This window comes from Ogataea polymorpha, assembly GCF_001664045.1.
Source record: "Ogataea polymorpha strain NCYC 495 leu1.1 chromosome Unknown OGAPOscaffold_2, whole genome shotgun sequence".
Taxonomy (NCBI): domain Eukaryota; kingdom Fungi; phylum Ascomycota; class Pichiomycetes; order Pichiales; family Pichiaceae; genus Ogataea; species Ogataea polymorpha.
The window spans coordinates 587,392-607,592 of NW_017264699.1; the positions used below are offsets into that span (position 1 = coordinate 587,392).

General features: G+C 45.1%; 14 protein-coding genes across 14 annotated transcripts; 7 read left to right on the plus strand and 7 right to left on the minus strand.

Annotated features, from left to right (window-relative positions):
• Positions 1-68: 68 nt before the first annotated feature.
• On the minus strand, positions 69-566 carry OGAPODRAFT_15689 (uncharacterized protein). The gene is made up of 2 exons (XM_018353894.1): positions 511-566; positions 69-472 (listed from the first exon to the last, which is right to left on the minus strand). The coding sequence occupies exons 1-2, from the start codon at positions 533-535 to the stop codon at positions 177-179; spliced, it is 321 nt and encodes a 106-aa protein (XP_018212189.1). The 5' UTR covers positions 536-566; the 3' UTR covers positions 69-176.
• A 148-nt stretch (positions 567-714) lies between these two features.
• On the plus strand, positions 715-3,528 carry OGAPODRAFT_75321 (uncharacterized protein). The gene has a single exon (XM_018356006.1). It carries the CDS (start codon positions 2,133-2,135, stop codon positions 2,946-2,948), a length of 816 nt encoding a protein of 271 aa, XP_018212190.1. The 5' UTR covers positions 715-2,132; the 3' UTR covers positions 2,949-3,528.
• OGAPODRAFT_75323 (uncharacterized protein) lies at positions 715-3,528 on the minus strand. Its single transcript, XM_018356007.1, has one exon. The coding sequence runs from the start codon at positions 3,496-3,498 to the stop codon at positions 3,040-3,042; it is 459 nt and encodes a 152-aa protein (XP_018212191.1). The 5' UTR covers positions 3,499-3,528; the 3' UTR covers positions 715-3,039.
• OGAPODRAFT_6879 (uncharacterized protein) lies at positions 999-1,646 on the plus strand (the record flags this gene model as incomplete). Its single annotated transcript, XM_018355825.1, has 1 exon — positions 999-1,646. The coding sequence occupies one exon, from the start codon at positions 999-1,001 to the stop codon at positions 1,644-1,646; it is 648 nt and encodes a 215-aa protein (XP_018212192.1).
• A 68-nt stretch (positions 3,529-3,596) lies between the features above and the next one.
• On the minus strand, positions 3,597-4,680 carry OGAPODRAFT_75324 (uncharacterized protein). The gene has a single exon (XM_018356008.1). The coding sequence runs from the start codon at positions 4,566-4,568 to the stop codon at positions 3,642-3,644; it is 927 nt and encodes a 308-aa protein (XP_018212193.1). The 5' UTR covers positions 4,569-4,680; the 3' UTR covers positions 3,597-3,641.
• A 62-nt stretch (positions 4,681-4,742) lies between these two features.
• Positions 4,743-6,549, minus strand: OGAPODRAFT_15693 (uncharacterized protein). Its single transcript, XM_018353895.1, has one exon. It carries the CDS (start codon positions 6,077-6,079, stop codon positions 4,793-4,795), a length of 1,287 nt encoding a protein of 428 aa, XP_018212194.1. The 5' UTR covers positions 6,080-6,549; the 3' UTR covers positions 4,743-4,792.
• Positions 6,550-7,208: 659 nt separating this feature from the next.
• Positions 7,209-8,887, plus strand: OGAPODRAFT_85757 (uncharacterized protein; the record flags this gene model as incomplete). Its single annotated transcript, XM_018356813.1, has 2 exons — positions 7,209-7,390; positions 7,448-8,887. A coding segment is annotated over exon 2 (1,317 nt), but the record flags the coding sequence as incomplete, so codon positions are not given.
• Positions 7,209-9,784, minus strand: OGAPODRAFT_81595 (uncharacterized protein; the record flags this gene model as incomplete). Its single annotated transcript, XM_018356541.1, has 2 exons — positions 7,209-9,652; positions 9,686-9,784. 2 exons carry the CDS (start codon positions 9,782-9,784, stop codon positions 8,948-8,950), a joined length of 804 nt encoding a protein of 267 aa, XP_018212197.1. The 3' UTR covers positions 7,209-8,947.
• OGAPODRAFT_97991 (uncharacterized protein) lies at positions 7,209-11,574 on the plus strand (the record flags this gene model as incomplete). The annotated part of the gene is made up of 2 exons (XM_018357983.1): positions 7,209-10,905; positions 10,972-11,574. Exons 1-2 carry the CDS (start codon positions 10,135-10,137, stop codon positions 11,572-11,574), a joined length of 1,374 nt encoding a protein of 457 aa, XP_018212196.1. The 5' UTR covers positions 7,209-10,134.
• A 78-nt stretch (positions 11,575-11,652) lies between these two features.
• Positions 11,653-18,225, plus strand: OGAPODRAFT_15696 (uncharacterized protein). Its single transcript, XM_018353896.1, has one exon. It carries the CDS (start codon positions 14,769-14,771, stop codon positions 17,349-17,351), a length of 2,583 nt encoding a protein of 860 aa, XP_018212198.1. The 5' UTR covers positions 11,653-14,768; the 3' UTR covers positions 17,352-18,225.
• Positions 11,676-13,082, plus strand: OGAPODRAFT_6887 (uncharacterized protein; the record flags this gene model as incomplete). Its single annotated transcript, XM_018355826.1, has 1 exon — positions 11,676-13,082. The coding sequence occupies one exon, from the start codon at positions 11,676-11,678 to the stop codon at positions 13,080-13,082; it is 1,407 nt and encodes a 468-aa protein (XP_018212199.1).
• On the plus strand, positions 13,139-14,557 carry OGAPODRAFT_6888 (uncharacterized protein; the record flags this gene model as incomplete). The annotated part of the gene is made up of 1 exon (XM_018355827.1): positions 13,139-14,557. One exon carries the CDS (start codon positions 13,139-13,141, stop codon positions 14,555-14,557), a length of 1,419 nt encoding a protein of 472 aa, XP_018212200.1.
• A 25-nt stretch (positions 18,226-18,250) lies between the features above and the next one.
• On the minus strand, positions 18,251-18,895 carry OGAPODRAFT_15697 (uncharacterized protein). The gene has a single exon (XM_018353897.1). It carries the CDS (start codon positions 18,842-18,844, stop codon positions 18,347-18,349), a length of 498 nt encoding a protein of 165 aa, XP_018212201.1. The 5' UTR covers positions 18,845-18,895; the 3' UTR covers positions 18,251-18,346.
• Positions 18,896-19,082: 187 nt separating this feature from the next.
• Positions 19,083-19,880, minus strand: OGAPODRAFT_15699 (uncharacterized protein; the record flags this gene model as incomplete). Its single annotated transcript, XM_018353898.1, has 1 exon — positions 19,083-19,880. A coding segment is annotated over one exon (767 nt), but the record flags the coding sequence as incomplete, so codon positions are not given.
• Between the last annotated feature and the right edge of the window lie 321 nt (positions 19,881-20,201).

Here is a 20,201-nt window from a genome sequence, read left to right on the forward strand (position 1 = left end):
TCGTGCAAAATAAAACTTTTTTGAATCAAAACAAAATTGACTTAGACCTGTTATTTACTTTACTACCCCTTGAAATACAAGCACCGTGCACGACTTTTCTGTCGGTGTAAAGATTTAAGTAAACATTCTCATCTGAAACATTATAAATAAGTAGCTCCTGGGTCCACCACAGTACCCTAAACTTCCTTCTTTACCGGAAGATCGCTCACACGGCCCACGATATTATATCTGTTACTGAAAAATGTAAACCAGTCATCTAAGACCTTCAATTGTTTCTCCGTCAAGGTTGAGTAGTCCCAACTTATATCGGGTGATGTATCCTCGGGCTTCAACGAGCTCTTCCCAAGAGCTCGTGACGCGTCTTTGCCAACAAAAACATGGTAACCCTTACCAACACCATAGGCAGCATGGTTATGCGAGACGTCGAACACGGTGCCTTTGATGGCTATGTACATCTTCTCCGATTGCTCACCTTTTGGTTAGAGACCACAATGCGTTCGCAAAACTCACCATCACACTTCGCAAGTTCAGCCATTGTTATGGGATCATCCCGTGGTGGAGCCAAGTCCACGGGCGTCTTTGGCATGAATTTCTTGCTCATGAGATACAATTAAATCTAAAAATTTATATTAGTAATGGCTGAGGTAATGGCTTAGGCTGAACAGGTCTCGCAGCGTGTATACAAGGTCTATTTCTCTTTTTTGGTGTCTTCCTGCTTCTTGCTCTGCTGTTCCTTTCCGTGCTGCTCCAACTTGATCTTCTCTTTCGCTATTTCTCCAATGAACCACGTCACGGATCCCCATAATAGAAGGGAGATGACCAACAAATTAACAAAGTGAACAGACCGGCTGAGGAAGATCATCACCAATAGCGAAACGACCAAGCACACAAAAGACGCGTGGGTCGCTTTCACAAGTGTGGGCGTTGCTCCCGGCTGGAAAACCGAGTCCCAAAGATCAACAAGAAAAGACGACATGATTAAATAATTTTTGCAGAAAATGTCCTTTTTACAGTCTCCACCGAGTTTGAGTAAATTGCAGACAGCCAGTGCTCAAAAGCTTGCTCAAGTGTCTGATTTTCCGCTCGATTACAACATATTTCTTTTTGAGGAGATCAAGCATGCGCGAGAGAGGGATGTCCAGGAAATGATTGATTTCCGTCTCGATCTATTTGAGAGCATTCCACAGGACCACAGCTCGTTGATCTTTCGAGGACTTGAGAAGAAGGCAGACGGAGACTACGAACTTATCCCTACAACGACGTCGAGATTACATGACCGTCTGCTTGAGCTTCTGATATTAGAGAGACACAGAAGAGATATATTACAATTGAGCAAAATCGCTGGCAAAAATATACAGGCAGTCGAGCTTTCTGATCCAAACCTATATGAAATCAAATCTCCAATCTACCAGCAATTGCTTTCTACAAAAGACCAGTACCAAACAAGCTTCAAGCGGTTTGCAATGTTGCAGAATATCGAGTACGATTTCGAGAACCGGCTAGATGGGTCCGACGTCAGCAACGACGATGACCTGGTGCAACAATTTTGTACGCAAGATGTTATTGAGGTGGATCCCCAGAATCTCGATGAGCTCCGACTTGCTCAAATTTTGATTCCGCTGGCTTCAAAAGCTATTTTCGGATGAAAAAGAACAGCGTTTGTTGGGCAGAATTCCCGCGTAGGTAACAGCGTATGGTTTACCGCTTGAGGAAATTTGAGTCAAAGAAAGAGCTTCATTCCTGTTGTCAATGCACATTATTGTGTGCTTTTTGATTGAACATAAAAATCGTATATGGCTTTATGTCCTCTACTGAAACGATTTTTTTCTCTGTATTGCTAAAAGTGCAATCCAGGTTGTTACCAGGCTCTTTGGCAGCAAATTCTTGGGATTTGCATGTCTGGTTTTTAACAGGCACAATCGGGGAATTTACTCGTCAATAAAAAAATTCTGTTACCGGTGGTTGCAGAAAAAAAAAAAGGTGGCTCCCCATGAGATCCAGAGCAGCCAATTGGGTAGACGGCACACAGCACATAGTTTCCAGCAGCCCAGAAAAGAAGTGCAGAAACTTTCCAGCTGAGTATATATTTAAAGGCCAGACAACAATGCCAACCTTAAACTTGATTACACATAATGTTGGGATACAAGATTTTGGCTGCTGCCACTTTTCTGCTGGCTCTTGCTCCAGCTAGGCCTGTTGGCGACGATTGGCAATCTGAGACAACCAGTACTGCGTACGTGACAGTCACTGCTCCAAAACATCCTTCTTCCACCCATTCCTCCGACAACGAGGTAGTTAGCACCACCAAGACCTCGGACTGCGAGGAGTCTAGCTCGACTCCTGTCACCTCGCACAGCAGCTCGCTCACCTCTATTATCACGGTGCCTTCCTCGCACAGCTCTGTAATTACAAGCACCAGCTCAGAGCCTCCAACGACGTGGACCACGGTCATTACCACGGAAGGATCCACGGTCACCACCGGATGTGTGATCACGACACAAACATTTGAGGAGTTTACCACAGTCTTTACCACGTACTGTCCACTGCCATCAACAACGACTCACTCCATTGAGACACCATCCTCTGTTCCTCCTCACTCATCCGTGGTTCCCCCACCTGCCTCATCAAAGTCCATCCTGTCCGAGAGCAGCCCAGCAGTTCCGGTCGTCTCCTCGACTTATCCTCCTCCGTTCTCTGTGACGTCAGGAACCTCGACATCAGTTATCAAAACCGTGACGCCGGTTTCTTCAACTAAAGTCGGCTCTTCCTGGTCCGGATCGCCGCCTGTCTTTACTGCTGTCCCAGGTAACGGCACTTCTATTCACACTCTGCCAAGTGGGTCATCAGTTGCTATCGAGACCAACCTGCACGCCGGTGCCGCAGGCCTCAACGTCGGCTTGCAATCTACCTACGCTTTCGTCCTTGCCTTGATGGTAGCCTTTGCTTGATTAGATAATTACTAGCACCTTCTTTGTATGTATTCCGGAATATTTGCCTGTGCAATAATAATGGTAGTCATACATTCATTATGTATCTGCTCTACTCAACATCATTCTCGAAAGTCTCGCCCTCGGTCAGCTCTGGAACGTCCTCCTCCTCTTTGGATGCAGTAGATGCACCAGCTTGGCTTCCTTGGAATTGCTCAGCAAGCTTTTGCAACATGCTGAGGTTCTCAGCACCCAATTGCGGCAAAATGTTTGGTATTAACTCTGGCAAAGTTTTCTCCTGAGCGAAACCGCTGAAAGTGTAGGTGTTGTAGGCGGCAGCAGCCTGAACCCCGACTCTGTTGAAATGCAAGACCTTGCCGTCCTCCTTGAAGAAGTTGGCCTCCTCGATACCGGTCAAAACCTCTGCGTTCAACTTCTTGAGGGTGTTTTGTAGCTGGGTGTCATCGGCCTCAGCACTCTTGTTGACCTTCTTTGCCTTGATTCTCTGTCCACCGACTTTCTTGGCGGAGGCCTTTTGCAACTTTGCGAGCTTTTCTGGGTCAATTGGCATTTTGATTCAGCTGTCTTAGTACGAATTTTTCATTTTTTTTTTTCAAATCGACATTTTTCGACGAGCTGACAAGTGGTTACGCAGCCCTGAAATAGATCGCAATTACTAAAGCTTTACTTTCGAATCCAATACTATACACAGGCTCACTCAGAATCGCTCAGGTTCTCCTCATTAAGCTTCGACAATAAACGCTCTCTGTTACGCTTGCACGTTAGTGTGTCTATGTGTCGTTTCAATGCGTCTTTGCGAGCAAACCCTTTCCGACACTGCGGGCAGATGTTAGGAGGCACCTCCAAGTGGATTTTCTCGTGCCTTTTGAGGTCCGATGAGCGCTTGAACGTCATGGAGCATGTTCCGCAAACATGGCTTTTTGGCTGTGGCTCGGGAGATGTAGCCGTCAAGTGGTTGGAATTCGTAACCTGTTCTTTTTCCCTGGTGTTTTGAGCTATCCTCTGGAATCCGAGTTCTTGAAGCAGCGGCAATTGTTGTGAATGCGTAGATGACGATGTAGGTGACTGTGATGACCCGTTCGTAGATATCGCTCCGGAGAGCTTTTGCAGCAGCTCCCGCTGTGCAACAGGGTCCATGCTCTTGATGCTGGCAGCTAGTTGGCTTATGAGTTCTGTATTCTGCAATTCTGCATGTTGCGCGTACAAAGACGATCCCACGTGACCGTTGGGGTATTGTTGTTGGCGTTTGAAAACATCCTGGTCTAAGTGAGGGAACATGTCCGAGCTGCGACTTCCTCTCGGTTCCATCTCTGCAGCCGACGGAAACTCGCGTTGGCCAATCAGCCCATCTGCCTGCACACCCAAATACTCTCTCGCCATGGGAAGACCTCCATGGGGCGAGTGGGCATATTGAAGCCTGTTCAAGATGTCTCGAATGGTGGGGTCTATACGATACTGGTGCTTTTTGACCACTTCATTGGCAAGTTTGAAAAACTCTAAGTCTTCATCTGTCATGGGCTCGACAGGGAACCTGATGGCTCTGTTAGGCGACACCTTCGGCTTTGATGAGTTGATTAACTCGATCAGGAATCGCTGAATATCTGATGACTGATTGCTCATGGTAGTACCATTCTATAACGATATGAAGGAAACCAGCTCGATCAAGGAAAATTTTAGCTAAAGAGTTGGAACAACAAACATAACTAAGGCTAATCTGCTGGTGGTTTAATCGTGGCTGTTACTATTGAGCAATTCCAACTATCTCTATTATGTGTCATCACGTGACTGGAAGCAAAAAATTTAATTTTCGTATATCAATTCTCTAGACAGCGTTTAGATTCCCTTTACGATTGTTTCTCCAGCATGTTGTCTCTGCCTGGACCAGTTCCAACCCACTGGACAGGGACTCCCAAGAAGTCCTCGATAAACTTAAGATACTTCTTGGCATTTTCAGGCAGGGCGTCGTAGGTCTTAACAGTGGTAATGTCCTGGTTCCAGCCCGGCAAAGTGACATAATCAACATCCACTTTCTCTAGGACGTACAAGTCTTCAGGGAACGATTCGAGCTTTTTACCCTTGTAGCTGTATCCAACAGCAACCTTGATCTCCTTGAAAGTATCCAAAACGTCTAGCTTGGTAATGTTCAAGGAAGTATATCCATTGATGAGACACGAGTACTTGACCACAACAAGATCCAGCCATCCGCATCTTCTCTTTCTCCCGGTCGTGACTCCGTACTCGCGGCCAATATCCTGCAGCTTCTCGCCGACCTCGTTCAATTGTTCGGTAGCAAATGGTCCTTCACCGACTCTGGTGGTGTAAGCCTTAACCACACCGTAAATGTTCTTGATGCTCTGAGGAGGAATACCAAGTCCTGTCAGGACACCTCCGATGCCGGTATTGGACGATGTCACATAAGGATAGGTTCCAAAATCAATGTCCAACATCAAAGCGTTTGCACCCTCGATAAGGATCTTTTTCTTTTTTTTCAGAGCCTCGTGCATGAACTGGACCGAGTCCACCACGAAGGGCTTGATCTTTTCACGCAGATCCTTGTATTTGGCAATCTCCGCTTCGACATCAAAGTCGAACTCGCCATATCTTTTGAAACGAGTATCCACAAGTCTTCTCAGTCTAGTTTCGAACTCGTTCCACGAATCTGGCTCGTCACTAACAAGATGGTGAACTCTAATACCAGATCTGGACACTTTGGTGGCATAAGTTGGCCCGATTCCTTTACCGGTGGTACCAATGGATTTCTTATTGGTGGACAGTTCCGCCTCTCTAAGTTTGTCAACACGTTGGTGGAAGTCGAACACCAAGTGCGCTCTGGAAGATAAGAAAAGACGGTCTTTGCAGTCGAGACCTTGCTCCTCAATCTTGCTCAGCTCCTCGAAAAATGAAGGGATGTGCACAACAACACCAGATCCCACCAGGTTGACACACTTCGGATTCACAAGTCCGGATGGGAGCATGTGGAAGTCGTACTTCTTGTCTCCAACAACGATGGTGTGGCCGGCGTTGTTTCCTCCTTGGCACCTGGCACAAACCTCGATGTCATCACAGAGGATATCCACTAATTTTCCTTTTCCCTCATCACCCCACTGGGCACCTAGTACGACGTCAGCCATTTAATATTTGAACAGAAGATGAATCTGTTAAACCAAAAAAAATTTCCCAGAGACTGATACGTATTTAAATATTGTGAGAAGGTGCCGGCGATCGCCGCGGGGAAACAGTTCGCGAAGAGTCACATTTAATTTAATTAATCTAGTCAAGTCAACATTTCTTGTGATTATGTAAAATGTAAAATAGGTATAGCCATAGATAGAACAATAACACCGAAACAGTGTTACAAAACATCCTTGAGCCGCATGGGCTCTAATCAAAAGTGATTCAAGTCTTATTGGGTGTGAACCTGCTGATCTTCCTCCACACTAGCAACGTTTTCGTTCTTGTGCAGCAGGGAGTCAACATGGAGCGATGGCAATTTGACACTGTATGTTAGTCACATATCATCTTTCTTACTTACGAGAAGCCCTTGATCAATGAATACTCATGCTGAATTTCTCCACCCACGGCTTTGATTCCTTCCTTGAACCTTGCATTGTTAATTGGACTAAAGCACGATAATACTTACTTAGCAATTGCTGGATCTGAGCAATTCTCCTTGAGCGTGACCTGACTGGTTAGTTTGGATGTCAATTATGTCAATTGTACGTACGATAAAAGTTTTCTTTTCCGACATTATAGATTGGAGGGCAATATGGTGTCACTTCATTATTTATATAAGTTGATAAAAAGGAGTTATCTTGCTATTTGTGGCGCAGGTGGCTGAGGAGATACGACGCAAATATTGTCATAATATCTAATCTACTGAACTCGAAAAAGTTCCAGTCCAACACTGTTCAAGAAGTGAAGGTGTATATTCGCATCAAAACTAGCAGTAGTTCAGCGTAATTTTAAAGCATACCTCATATGGTTGCATAAAAGTTGATATTAAACTCCCACTGATTTTAAATTTGAAACAACTTTGTCGTCACAAGAGTAGACCTGTGGCGAGTTGTAAACTTGCATTTGTTTTCCAACTCAAGGATCATATCAGTTTAATGTTTTCGCACGCCACAGTTGGTCTGAACTGCTCGAATCTACTTATATCTACTTATCTGTATGTCTACAAGTTGATCTGCTACCATTACCTAAGCATGCATGAAATAAAAATTTTTTTAGCTAGAAAACTTTTGATCTAGATGGCTAAACGTTCTCACGGAAAGGTGGCTAAGAACCCCCAACAGTCCAAAAGACAACGCGTGGAGAAAGAGAAAATTGAGGAAAACACTGATTCTCTTGTTAATGAGATTAATAACGAGTATAATGATGTTGAGGCTCTTCTAGAGAAAGACAGCGAAAGCGAGAAGGAACAAGAGGACAAGAAGTCAAACGTCCACGACAGTGAGTCTGAAGAAGAGGAAGAAGATGAAGTGGAAGAAGAAGAAGAGGAAGAGGAAGCAGAAGAAGAAGAGGAGGAAGAAGAAAGAGAGGAAGAATCTGATCGTTCTGGCAGACCACAAATTAAAGAAAACCCTGAAGATTTTGCCGATCTTCATCTGTCTGAACCAACGATGAAGGGAATACAAGAAATGGGATTCACAAAGATGACTGAGGTTCAAGCGAGAACCATTCCCCCACTTCTGGCCGGAAAAGACGTGCTTGGAGCTGCCAAGACAGGTTCCGGTAAGACTTTGGCTTTTTTGATTCCTGCCATTGAGTTGTTGTACTCGCTCAAGTTCAAGCCTCGTAACGGAGCAGGTGCCATTGTCATTACACCAACTAGAGAGTTGGCTCTCCAGATCTTTGGTGTGGCTCGTGAACTAATGGCACACCACTCTCAGACTCTGGGAATTCTTATTGGTGGTGCAAATAGACGTCAAGAAGCTGAAAAATTGGCAAAAGGTGTGAATTTGATCATTGCCACTCCAGGTAGATTGCTGGATCACTTGCAAAATACGAAGGGATTTATCTTTAAGAACTTGAAGACATTGATTATAGACGAAGCAGACAGAATTCTGGAAATAGGATTTGAGGATGAAATGAAGCAAATAGTGAAGATCTTACCTAACGAAAAAAGGCAATCCATGCTGTTTTCTGCAACACAGACAACCAAGGTTGAGGATTTGGCTAGAGTGTCTCTCAACAAGGCTCCTTTATACATCAACGTTCACCAAGATAGAGAGACTTCTACTGCCGACGGGCTGGAACAGGGATACGTCGTTTGCGACAGCGACAAAAGGTTCCTGCTCTTGTTTTCATTCCTCAAGCGGAACCTCAAAAAGAAGGTTATTGTCTTCCTGTCGTCTTGTAACTGTGTGAAATATTACAGTGAGCTTCTGAATTATATTGATTTACCAGTCTTGGATCTCCACGGGAAGCAGAAGCAGCAAAAGCGCACCAACACGTTCTTCGAGTTTTGCAATGCCAAACAGGGAATTTTGATCTGCACGGATGTGGCTGCTAGAGGCCTTGATATTCCGGAGGTCGACTGGATCATTCAATTCGATCCACCTGATGATCCCCGTGACTACATCCATCGTGTTGGTCGGACTGCTAGAGGAAGCAAAGGAAAGGGTAAATCGCTGATGTTTTTGACTCCTTCAGAGCTAGGATTCCTGAGATATCTGAAAGCGGCCAAAGTTCCTCTCAATGAGTACGAATTCCCAGCCAACAAAATTGCCAACGTGCAATCTCAATTGGAGCAGCTTGTGAAGAACAACTACTGGCTCCATCAATCTGCTAAAGATGGGTACCGAGCATATTTACAGGCTTATGCCTCTCACCATCTCAAGACGGTGTATCAGGTTGATAAGCTTGACTTGGTGAAAGTTGGCAAGTCGTTTGGATTTCCGGTTCCTCCGAAGGTGAACATAACTATCGGCTCCAGTCTTTCCAAAAAAAAGAAATGAAGGGTGTACATTACCGCATATAATATAATCGATCAAAATTTACCTTCTTCCTAAAAGTGTAAGAAACTCATCTCGGGTCTTCTGCTGGGCGCGGAAACATCCCAACATGCAACTGGTGGAAGTGATGGCTCCACTTTTCTGCACTCCACGACTCACCATGCACATATGTGTGGCTTCTATAACCACCGCAACTCCCCTTGGCTGAAGAATTTCACTCAAGGCAATAGCTATTTGCTTAGTCAGTCTTTCTTGGACTTGGAATCGTCTAGCGTACATTTCAGCCAGTCTTGCAAGCTTGCTCAACCCTAAAACTTTCTTGTTAGGAATGTATCCAATGTGGACTTTGCCGAAGAACGGAACTAGGTGGTGTTCACATAGCGAGTAAATTTCAATATCTTTGACTATCACCATTTCATCGTGGTCTTCCTCGAAAACAGCACGTTTGATAACATCCTTTATATTCTCCTCATAGCCTTTTGTGAAAAAAAGCATGGCTCTTGCATACCGGTGAGGAGTCTCAAGCAGACCCTCGCGGTTTACATCTTCTCCAAGTTCAGTCAATATCGTCTTGACGGCCTCTGCTATTCTATCCTCTCTGGCTTTGGCCTCCTCTTCGTTGGATTCAATCCGCCCTCTTGCACCCAGGGAAGGCCATGAAAGCCCGTCCGAATCTATTGGGGGATTTAATGTGTATGGAGAAGCAGGTCTGGTATTTAGAGGTGTGTTCAACCGTTTGTAATAAGGCTCTCGCACAGGTTTGGGATGCACAGGAGCCACATTAGGTTTGGGAGTATCGGAGTCTCTTCCATTTGCTGTCAACGGCTGTGACAATGGGGAAGGTGGGAGATGTGATCTTTGGTCCTGGTTGTCGTTCATCTTGAATAAATTATTCGAGTTGAAAAATTATGATTTAGAAATATTTTCGGCTTGCAGGATCTCACCTAGTACAGTGTGCAACAGTTAAAAATACCGGACGATAGTCACTTTCCTCACTTTCCGACCTTTTGCGGCTAAGCATTTAGATGTAATCTGTGGGGTTTAGGCACCATTTTTGTCTCCTGGGGTTGTTGCATATCTGCCACGTCGACGCGCCGATAGACCCTCAAGCAGTTATTTTTTTATTATTTTTTGTCACCGTTGAGTATTTTTTTTTTCCCCCTACCAGTTCCTGGTTCATGATCTAGCTAGATAAACAACTACAAAGCCTAAGTCCTCTCGTTTTTTTAATGATGAACAAGTATGATGAGCCCATCAATGAACCTGTGCTGGTAAGCTTGCTCGCATACGTTTTCTTAGCATGGTATCTAGTGGTCATATTCGTGGCGTACAACGGTTTTTTTCATATTATTTTCAAATTCACGCGAAATTCCAGGTCAAAAATCAACTCCCTTATCAATGTCTCGGAACTGGAGGGCGTCACCATTCTCAGACCACTGAAAGGCATTGATCCGGAATTAGAGATCTGCCTTCGGTCCTCGTTCGAACAAAAATACCCTAAATCCAAACTGGAAATTATCTTCTGTGTCCAGGACAAAGATGACCCGTCAATTCCGGTCGTCGAAGAACTAATTTCACAGTATCCAGATGTGGACGCCAAGCTCATGATGGATGAAAACCAAGATGCTAAAGACTCATATGGGCCCAATCCTAAGGTTAACAATCTTGCGAAGGGATACAAAGCTGCAAAGCATGACATTCTTTGGATTCAGGACTCCAACGTGTGGTCTCATCCTGACACTCTGCAAAGATCTGTGGTTTCTCTGACACGGTCGCTGAACAATGGTCGTCCCACATCACGAAAAGTCAACTTGATTCACCACGCCCCGCTGGCTGTGTCACTAGGAGATTTTCCGACAGCTACGCTCGGAGCCAATTTGGACGAACTGTTTTTGGCCACATCCCATTCGAAATTTTATGTTTCCTTTAACGAACTAGCTGTTGCTCCTTGTGTGAATGGGAAGTCCAACGTCTACAGACGTTCGGACCTTGATGAGGCTGTTTTCCGCATGGGGCAGCAGGCGACGGATCCTAGCTCCAATGGCCAAAGTGGCAATGTTCACAAGGATGCGAAGTACTACAGCTTGCATCCTGGCCAGGGAATTCGCTTTTTTGCTAGATATATTGGAGAGGATAACATGATTGGCATTGCTTTGTGGGATTATGGACACGGTCGCACCGGAATGACGGGTGACTGCGTTGTTCAGCCTCTTGGGGGGTCAAACTGCTTGATGGATTACTGCTATCGAAGAACAAGATGGCTCAGGGTCCGCAAATACATGGTTCTAGCCGCTACATTATTGGAGCCTACAACGGAGTGTTTTCTTTGTGGCTTGTATGGCAGCTTCGCTGTTGGTGTTATTTTTCAGCATATTCTGTTTTCAAAATCATACTTTGTCTTTCACGTTGTTGCATGGTTTTTAACAGATTGGATTCAGCTACAGCATTTGTTTGATTGCGTTCGTGGCGGTGATCCGCAGGAACCATTTTTCATCAATCTCGAGAGTCGGAAAACCCCTGATAAAGGCCTCAGATGGTTTTTCATGCACTGGTTTCTGCGTGAGTTGTTGGCGTTCCCTATTTGGGTTGCCGCTATGTTAGGATCGCAGATTGACTGGAGAGGCCAAACTTTCCGAATCAAGTCAGATCTGAGCGCAGAAAAAGTATAGAGTTATTTAAAGCATTCAACGATAGAGGTTGCATTTTTTATTGGGTAATTATTTATTTATAGGGCGGGGCCAATTTTTCAGTCCGATTATTTTAGGCATATATGACGACCGTTGACGTTGTGATTGTCGGCGCAGGCATTGCAGGCATTAAGGCAGCAACAGAATTGCACTCGAAGGGAGTGAGAACTTTGATTTTGGAAGCTCGGGATAGGATTGGCGGAAGGCTGTACACCTATCATCCGCCAAACTCGAAGTACGGCTATGATGTCGGTGCCTGCTGGTTTCACGCCACTTTGAACAATCCACTTTTCCACAATGCTCTAAAGAAGCAAAATGTCGAGTATTTCTTCGATGAGAACTCTGCAGCCGTGATTGGACCTGAAGGATCTCTTACGGCAAATGTTGGTCCAATTGTTGAGGAAATCAAATTGTATGCCCAATCTAGACCTGGCAAAGACGTTAATTTGAAAACAGCCTGCGCAGAATATCTGGCCAAAATGGGGCCCACATTGTCCGAAGAACAGAAGAAATGGGCTACCTCGCTGCTGCGAGTGGCAGAAATTCCTAATGGAATGCAGTGGGACATGTTCTCTGCTAGATTGGCCAATCCTCCCTACGTAGGAAGAGACGCATTTGTGTCAGGTGGCTACGAGAAAGTGTTGGAAAACGAGCTCGAAGAATTTCCGAAGGAATCCATCTTGACCAACACGGTTGTAAAGAAGATTGAGGAGACGGACACCGGGTACAAGGTCACGTCTGAGGACGGCAGAACTTTCTCCTCCACGTTTGTTGTCGTCACCATTCCCCAGTCTGTTTTGAAGCTGAGCGTTGAGGATCCCAACGCCAAGGGTGCAATCACATTTGTGCCAGACTTACCTAAAAGTATTACCGACAATTTCCCAAAGACACACTTCTGCGCGCTCGGAAAGGTCATCTATGAATACAACGAGGTTTTCTGGCCGGAAACAGAAAAATTCGTTGTTATCCCCAAGCCTGATGAATCTGTATGCACTTCAACCAGCTTCCCGACTTTAGAATACAACAGAAAGCTTACCGAGGAAGAGGCAGACAAGCTGGAGGCATTTGATTTTCCAGTTTTGACTGTTAACCTAAAAACTGTGAAGAATGCTCCCGCACTCATGTTCCTGGTTCCTGCTCCCGCATCTCATTTACTCGAGGAGAATGTTGAAAAGTATGGCCCAAAGCTGCTCGAACCTATAATTGCCAAACTTTCTGGTAGAAAACAGAGTGAGCTTCCAAAGCCAACTCTCGTGTTCTCTACAAACTGGTCTTCTGATCCTTTCAGCAGAGGCTCTGTTTCAGGAAATGCAGTTGGTGATGTCCTAGTCAACGACGGTCTTATTGAGGGTGTCAACCGTTTACGGTTTGCTGGTGAAGCATACTGCTATGAAGGCCATACTGGTGCCCACGGCGCCTATATCAGTGGTAAAAGAGAGGCAGACCGTATCCTACGAGAGCTATTAAATCTGAACGGTGCAGAGATGTAAGAATTCCTAAACAGTAAAATATAAACAGGCACAGATCAAGGAACACTTTTAACCTAATGTCTGAAATTAAGGAACGTTACATTTCCGCAAACCAGGCGCACCTATTTGCATCATTTGAAGATCTAACTGATGGTGAGCGTAAACGCCTCTTGTCCCAATTGGAACAAATCCCGGACCCATCAAAATATCTTCAGGAAGTTCAAGAGGCAATTAGATATAGCACATCGGTTTCAAAATCCAGGCGGTTTTCCCCTTTGCCAGCACAAGCATGTGCTTCAACATTAGACACCTCCTCCGAGACTTTGAAAGAGTGGAATGATGTGGGAATGGACCTTATCGCTAAGGGGAAAGTAGGAGTTATTCTAATGGCCGGTGGACAAGGTAGTCGTCTTGGATCGGCAGCTCCAAAAGGCTGCTACAATGTGGGACTTCCGTCTCAGAAATCATTGTTCCAGCTTCAGGCCGAAAGGTTGAAGAAATTGCAACAATTGGCCAATACACAAAGAGTAATTCCCCTGTATATCATGACCTCCAAACCTACTAGGACAGCAACAGAGAACTTTTTCACCAAGAACAACTACTTTGGCCTCGAATCCTCGCAAGTCATCTTTTTTGATCAGGGAACGCTCCCTGCAGTTTCACTGGATGGTACCAAGCTGTTGTTGGAATCAAAAAGTTCCTTAATCGAAAGCCCGGATGGGAATGGAGGACTTTATAAAGCAATCTATGACAATGGGCTATTGCAAGACTTTGCCAAACGAGGAATTGAACACATTCACATGTACTGTGTTGATAATGTCCTAGTCAAAGTCGGTGATCCGATTTTTATCGGGTATGCTTCTACCAACAAATATCATATTGCTACCAAGGTGGTCCGTAAGAGAACCGCTGATGAGAGTGTTGGCCTGATCGTGATGGATGAAGAAACCAGACATCCAGCAGTCATTGAATACTCGGAAGTCAGCCAGGAGCTAAGGGAAAAGCGCGACCCACAAGGGCTACTCTTTTTCAGAGCAGCTAATATTGTGAACCACTATTATAATGTCGCATTCTTACAGGAGATGATTCCGAAATGGATATCTGACCGCAGGTTCTTGCCGTACCACGTTGCCAGAAAGAAAATAGCATATCTGGATGGGGGATCTGGAAAAATTGTCGAGCCTAGAGAGCCCAACGGAATAAAATTAGAGCAGTTTATTTTTGACGTATTCTCCAGCGTCGAGATGCATAAATTCGGCTGTCTTGAAGTGGATAGAGCTGAAGAGTTTTCGCCATTGAAAAATGCTCCAGGGAGTGCCAACGATGGCCCCGAAACATGCAAAGCCAATCTACTCAGCAGAAGTGCTCGCTGGCTTACAAAGGCAGGAGCTATTCTGCTTGGCTCCGAAATTGAGGTGAGCCCGCTGACAAGCTATTCTGGAGAGGGACTGGAGAAATATTTGGGCTCGAGGATCGGCTCTCCCGCTGTTGTCTGAGCGGAAGACACGATGAATTAGCTCCTATTTTATCGGATCATCTGATTTTGGGTGTGTGAAAACCGATGCAACCATAATATATAAAAGGGGGGAGGAAGCAGCTGCGCAGTAATATTTTGTGCCGCACCAGAGCAAGCAAGAAGTAATAAACCGTTTAGAACTACAGTTAAGTACTCAATTGAACTAGTCTAGGCCGATAAGAGAGTATACCATGTTTTTTTCTAATGGTACCGGAAAAGGACATAAAAGATCGCTTACGGGTTTCACACCCACGGAGATAAAAGCAATTGACAACTCCATTCCATTGAAGGCCCGCGAAGCGTGGAAGAAGTATGGAACCAAGGAGTTTGAGTCTGCGGAAGAATTAGAAGCACGATTCATCGACCATGTAGAAACCACATTGGCGCGGTCAATGTACAACTGCGACAACCTGGCCGCATATCAGTCCCTATCGAGCTCCGTCAGAGACAAGCTCATTTTGCGCTGGAACAAAACCCAGCAGTTGCACACTGTAAAAGAGGTCAAGCGCGTCTATTATTTTTCATTGGAGTTTCTTATGGGCAGGGCTCTAGATAATGCTATCATCAACCTGGAGATTAAGGATTTGTGCAACAAGTCCACAAATGAGCTGGGATTCCGTCTTGAGGACCTTATTGAAACCGAGCCAGATGCTGGACTTGGAAATGGAGGACTAGGGAGACTTGCTGCCTGTTTTGTGGATTCTCTGTCTACCGGCAATTATCCTGGCTGGGGATATGGTTTGAGATACAATTACGGAATTTTTGCACAGAAAATTGTTGACGGCTACCAGGTTGAAGCCCCTGATTACTGGTTGAAGTTCGGAAATCCGTGGGAGATTCCTCGCACAGAGATCCAATATCCCGTGGACTTCTATGGCTACGTTTCTACCGAAAAGGATGAGAAAACTGGCGCACTGTATAAGCAATGGCATGGTGGAGAGAGAGTGTTGGCAGTTGCTTATGATTTCCCTGTTCCTGGATATAAGACAAGCAATGTCAACAACTTGAGAATGTGGTCATCGCAGCCAACCACAGAGTTCGATTTCCAGAAATTCAACCAAGGAGATTACACCAATTCCGTTTCGCAACAACAAAGAGCAGAGTCCATTACCGCTGTGTTGTATCCTAACGACAACTTTTATCAAGGAAAAGAGTTGCGTTTAAAGCAGCAGTACTTCTGGGTTGCAGCATCGTTGCACGACATTGTCAGACGGTTCTTGAAGACGAAGAAACCTTTCTCACAGTTGCCTGACTATATTTCGATCCAACTGAACGACACACATCCGACTATTGCGATTGTTGAGTTACAACGGATTTTAGTGGACTTACAAAAGGTTGATTGGCATGAAGCTTGGGACATCGTGACAAGAACATTTGGCTACACCAATCATACGGTTATGTCTGAGGCCCTGGAGAAATGGCCTTTGGAGCTGTTTGCCAACCTGCTACCAAGGCATTTGGAGATCATCTATCAAGTGAACTTTGAGTTCTTGCAGGAGGTGGAGAGGAAGTTCCCTACCGAGAGAGATCTGCTTACGAGAGTTTCTTTGATTGAAGAGTCTTCACCAAAAAACATTCGTATGGCCCACCTAGCCATTATTGGCTCACACAGAGTCAATGGTGTTGCTGAGTTGCACTCCGAGCTGATCAAGACGACAATTTTCAAAGACTTTGTAAAGATTTACGGCTCAGAACGATTCACCAATGTGACAAATGGTATCACCCCTAGAAGATGGCTCCGGCAAGCCAATCCAAAGCTGAGTGAGCTTATTGCTTCAAAATTGGGTGGCTACGAGTATCTCACCAAGCTTGAGAAACTCAAAGAGCTGCAAAACTTCCTAGAGGACTCGGAGTTCAAGAAGGCTTGGGTAGAAGTCAAGAAGTATAACAAGGTTAGATTGACTGATATGATCAAGACGCTGACAGGGATTGAAGTCAGTCCAAATAGCATGTTTGACATACAAGTCAAGAGAATTCACGAATACAAACGCCAACAGCTAAACATTTTTGGTGTGATCTGGAGGTATCTGCAGATCAAGGCCACTCCAAAAGAAGAGCGTGCTGAAAAGTGGCCTGCAAAAGTGTGTATAATCGGTGGTAAGGCTGCTCCCGGATATTATGCCGCCAAGAAGATTATCAAGTTGGTCAATGCAGTCTCTGACGTTGTCAACTCGGACCCTGACGTCGGCGATATCCTGAAGGTAATTTTCATCCCAGACTATAACGTTTCTAAGGCTGAGACTATCTGCCCGGCTTCTGACATTTCCCAACATATTTCCACAGCAGGTACAGAGGCTTCAGGTACTTCAAATATGAAGTTTGTGTTGAATGGAGGTCTTATTATTGGCACTGTTGATGGTGCTAACGTTGAAATTACCAGAGAAATAGGAGAGGACCAAATATTCCTGTTTGGAAATCTTTCAGAGGATGTCGATGAGCTTCGCCACGAACATAACATGGGCCGTTTAACTATTCCTAATGCTTTGAATCAGGTGTTTGATTCTATCGAGTCGGGGACATTTGGCAGCTACGAAGAATACCGTACACTTGTGGAAAACATCAAGATCCACGGCGACTACTACCTCGTCAGTGATGACTTTGAAAGCTACTTAGAGGCACAAAGAACTATTGATAAGGAGTATAAGGATCAGGACAATTGGACCAGAAAATCCATCATTTCAGTTGCCAACATGGGATTTTTTTCGAGTGACCGTTGCATTGAAGAATATGCAGACAATATCTGGAACATTGAACCGATCAAGGAGCAAGTATAAGTTACTCTTTCATTTTTTTTTTAGCAAAACAATACATGGTATCCCAAGTAATGGTTTGAGTGCTCTTCCATAATCCAGTACTTCTTAAGTCGGTCTCCAAACGGAACATAATATCCCTCTCTGTTCCCTTTGCTCCTTCATTTGCTTTGTACCATCCCGGCAGAGGACTATAAGTATTAATGAAAGCAAGAAAATCTTCAAGAGTGCACTCTTTTTGAAGAAACAGAAGAGGTTTTCCGTCCAGAGTCCTGGATTTCAGCGCCTGCTCCCATTTAGCCTCAGGCAAATTTAGCTGGTCAAACTTGACTAGTTCGACATTCTCAAACCTACCATCTCCACTAATAAGCTCCGTAGCATCTTTGAGCCAATCATAAAACCTGCTTTTGCCTTCGTCCCAGTGGGGTCTCATCAAAGTAGGATCTCCCATAACGTATCTGTGGTAGATCTCATTCAAAACGTTATCTTTGAATATTGGTTCAAGGTACAACCAGAATGCCAAAGTTCCTTGAGGACATAGCACTCTAGCAGCCTCATTCAAAAAGCCTGCTGGATCCATCCAGTGGACACATTCTGCAGCCGTGAGGACGTCAATTGAGGCAGAGGAAATCATGTTCAAGTCCTCTGCTCTCCCTTGATAGAATTCAAGCTGGTTACTGGAACTTTTAGCCTTGCACCTAGAAATCATACCTTCACTTGGATCAACCCCAATTGACGTCGTGAAGTAGCGAGAGAAGGGGAAGGTCACCTGGCCTGTGCCACAGCCAACGTCGAGCAGACGGTTGGTTGGGCCCTGATGGTACCTTAAAATCAGCTCGAGGAATTCATTAGGGTAGGATGGTCTGAACGACTCGTAATTGCCGTGATCGAACACTTTAGTGGAATATGTAGCCATTGAATTAGTCAGATCATGTATTTAATCGTGAATTTATATTTATCGTGGGGCAGGGAAAACTCCGAAACCGGTCCGTCACCGGCGAGCAAAAAAGTAGATAGTACTATACAGTTGTGACCTTGAAAGAGTCACCGGAATGTTGTTTGATGAGCTGCAGAAGAGCATAATTAGAAGTGCTCGAAAGAGAAGGTGATTTGGAATCGGCAGGAGTTAGCAGCAATTCCTTCAAACATTTGTTTTCCATTTCCAAGGTTTTGATCTTGACTTTCAAAGACTCTATGTGACGATGGACTTGATCAAACCTTTCCTCCATCTCCTTTTCCTTCTGCTTCTTCTTGATGCGAAACCGCGCGGAGGCAAGAGTATTTCGGCGTCTCTTTTCGAGACTATTGTTCTGAACTTTCGATGATATGGTGATAAGTTGTGGATCGAGACTTGTTTCCTGTGGAGCTATAGTCAATTGTTCATCGGAATCAAAATTGCGGAACTCGTTGTTCGAGAACAACGAAAGGTCGGTGTCCGTTCTTTGATCCTGATTATCAGAAGAATGAATACTGAAATCAAATTCATCTAGGAGCGAGGCTTTATTTTCCGGATTCATGGTGATCATATTCTGGAAGTCATATGACTTTGAGTAAGAAAAAGGAGAATATGATGCCTCAGAGGAGCCAGAGAGTTATTGAGTTCCAGAATAAATGAAAAGCTGGTAAGAAATTGCTGTGGCTTACAAATCCACAGATCTAATTTTTTTCTTCGGCAAAACGCCACAGTGCAACAAGCAACGCTGTCATGGCATCTCAGCCCCAGAAAAAAATAGATTTACGAAAACAACCGTTCAGGGAAAAGCTAAAATTCGGATTCGCTAAAGTATTACATAAGCAGAGCTGCAAGACCGACGATACCGGCTCCAGCTCCAACGGCCAGTTTAGCACCAGCTCCGGAGAAAGTGGAGATAGTTCCGCTGGAGTTGGATGGAGCAGAGCTAGATTCAGCAGCAATGGTCTGAGCAGCGGAGCTCGACTCAGCGGCGGAAGTCGACTCGGCAGCGGAGGTGGATTCGGCAGCATGGGTATCAACATCGGCTGACGAGCTGACAGCTTCAGAGGAAGTAGTAGCAGCAGCAGCAGAGGAAGTAGTGGCCTGGGTTGAGGCAGCAGCAGAGGAGGAAGAAGCCTCAGTAGCCTCCTCAGTCGAAGAAGCAGCCTCAGTTGAAGAAGCCTCGGTGGTTGCAGCAGAAGAAGAAGAGGTTGCAGCCGCTTCAGAGGTGCTGGAAGCACAAGAAGTACCAGTTGGCTCGGTGTTGGTGGAACATTCAGCCAAAGCAGAGGTCAAGAAGGATCCGTAGTCACTCCACAGACACCATCCGCAGTCAAGACAGTCTGGGACGTAGGACAAGAATTGACTGTCGGAAGCACACAGACAGGTGGAGTTGTAGTCCGAGTCCTCGGAGCCAGATGGAGAACATTGACGAGCAGCTAAAATAGCGTAACCACAAGAGGCATGACAAGCGTAACTTGCCTCTGCTGCAACTGGAAGTCCGATTGCATTAGCGAAAGCAAATGGGTCTGCCTGAGGGGCAGCAGAAACGGCAGTAAGAGCGAAAGCTGTAGCACAAAGAGTTTTAAACGAGAGCATTGGATATCTTTGATGGTCCCCAGTCGAGGAGCGCTACGCTTTATATATCTTTTATTACGTGCTTGGCTGTTTCCAGAAACGGTCTCCGTCATCTAAATTTGTGAATAGACGTAGCCAATGTGGTCAATTGGCACGCAGATGGTGTAAACTGCAGCTGTAGAGTAGTACCTGATTGGCTTCTCTGGTGCTTAGCAAGCGCACTTTTCGGTTTTTAACGAGCGAAAACAAAGGATAAAAATTGTAAGCCGCATGAAAATGTTTCTGAGTAAATTAAGACCCTGCACTGGGTTGTAAACAAAGGCAAATGCCCGATACCGCCTTTT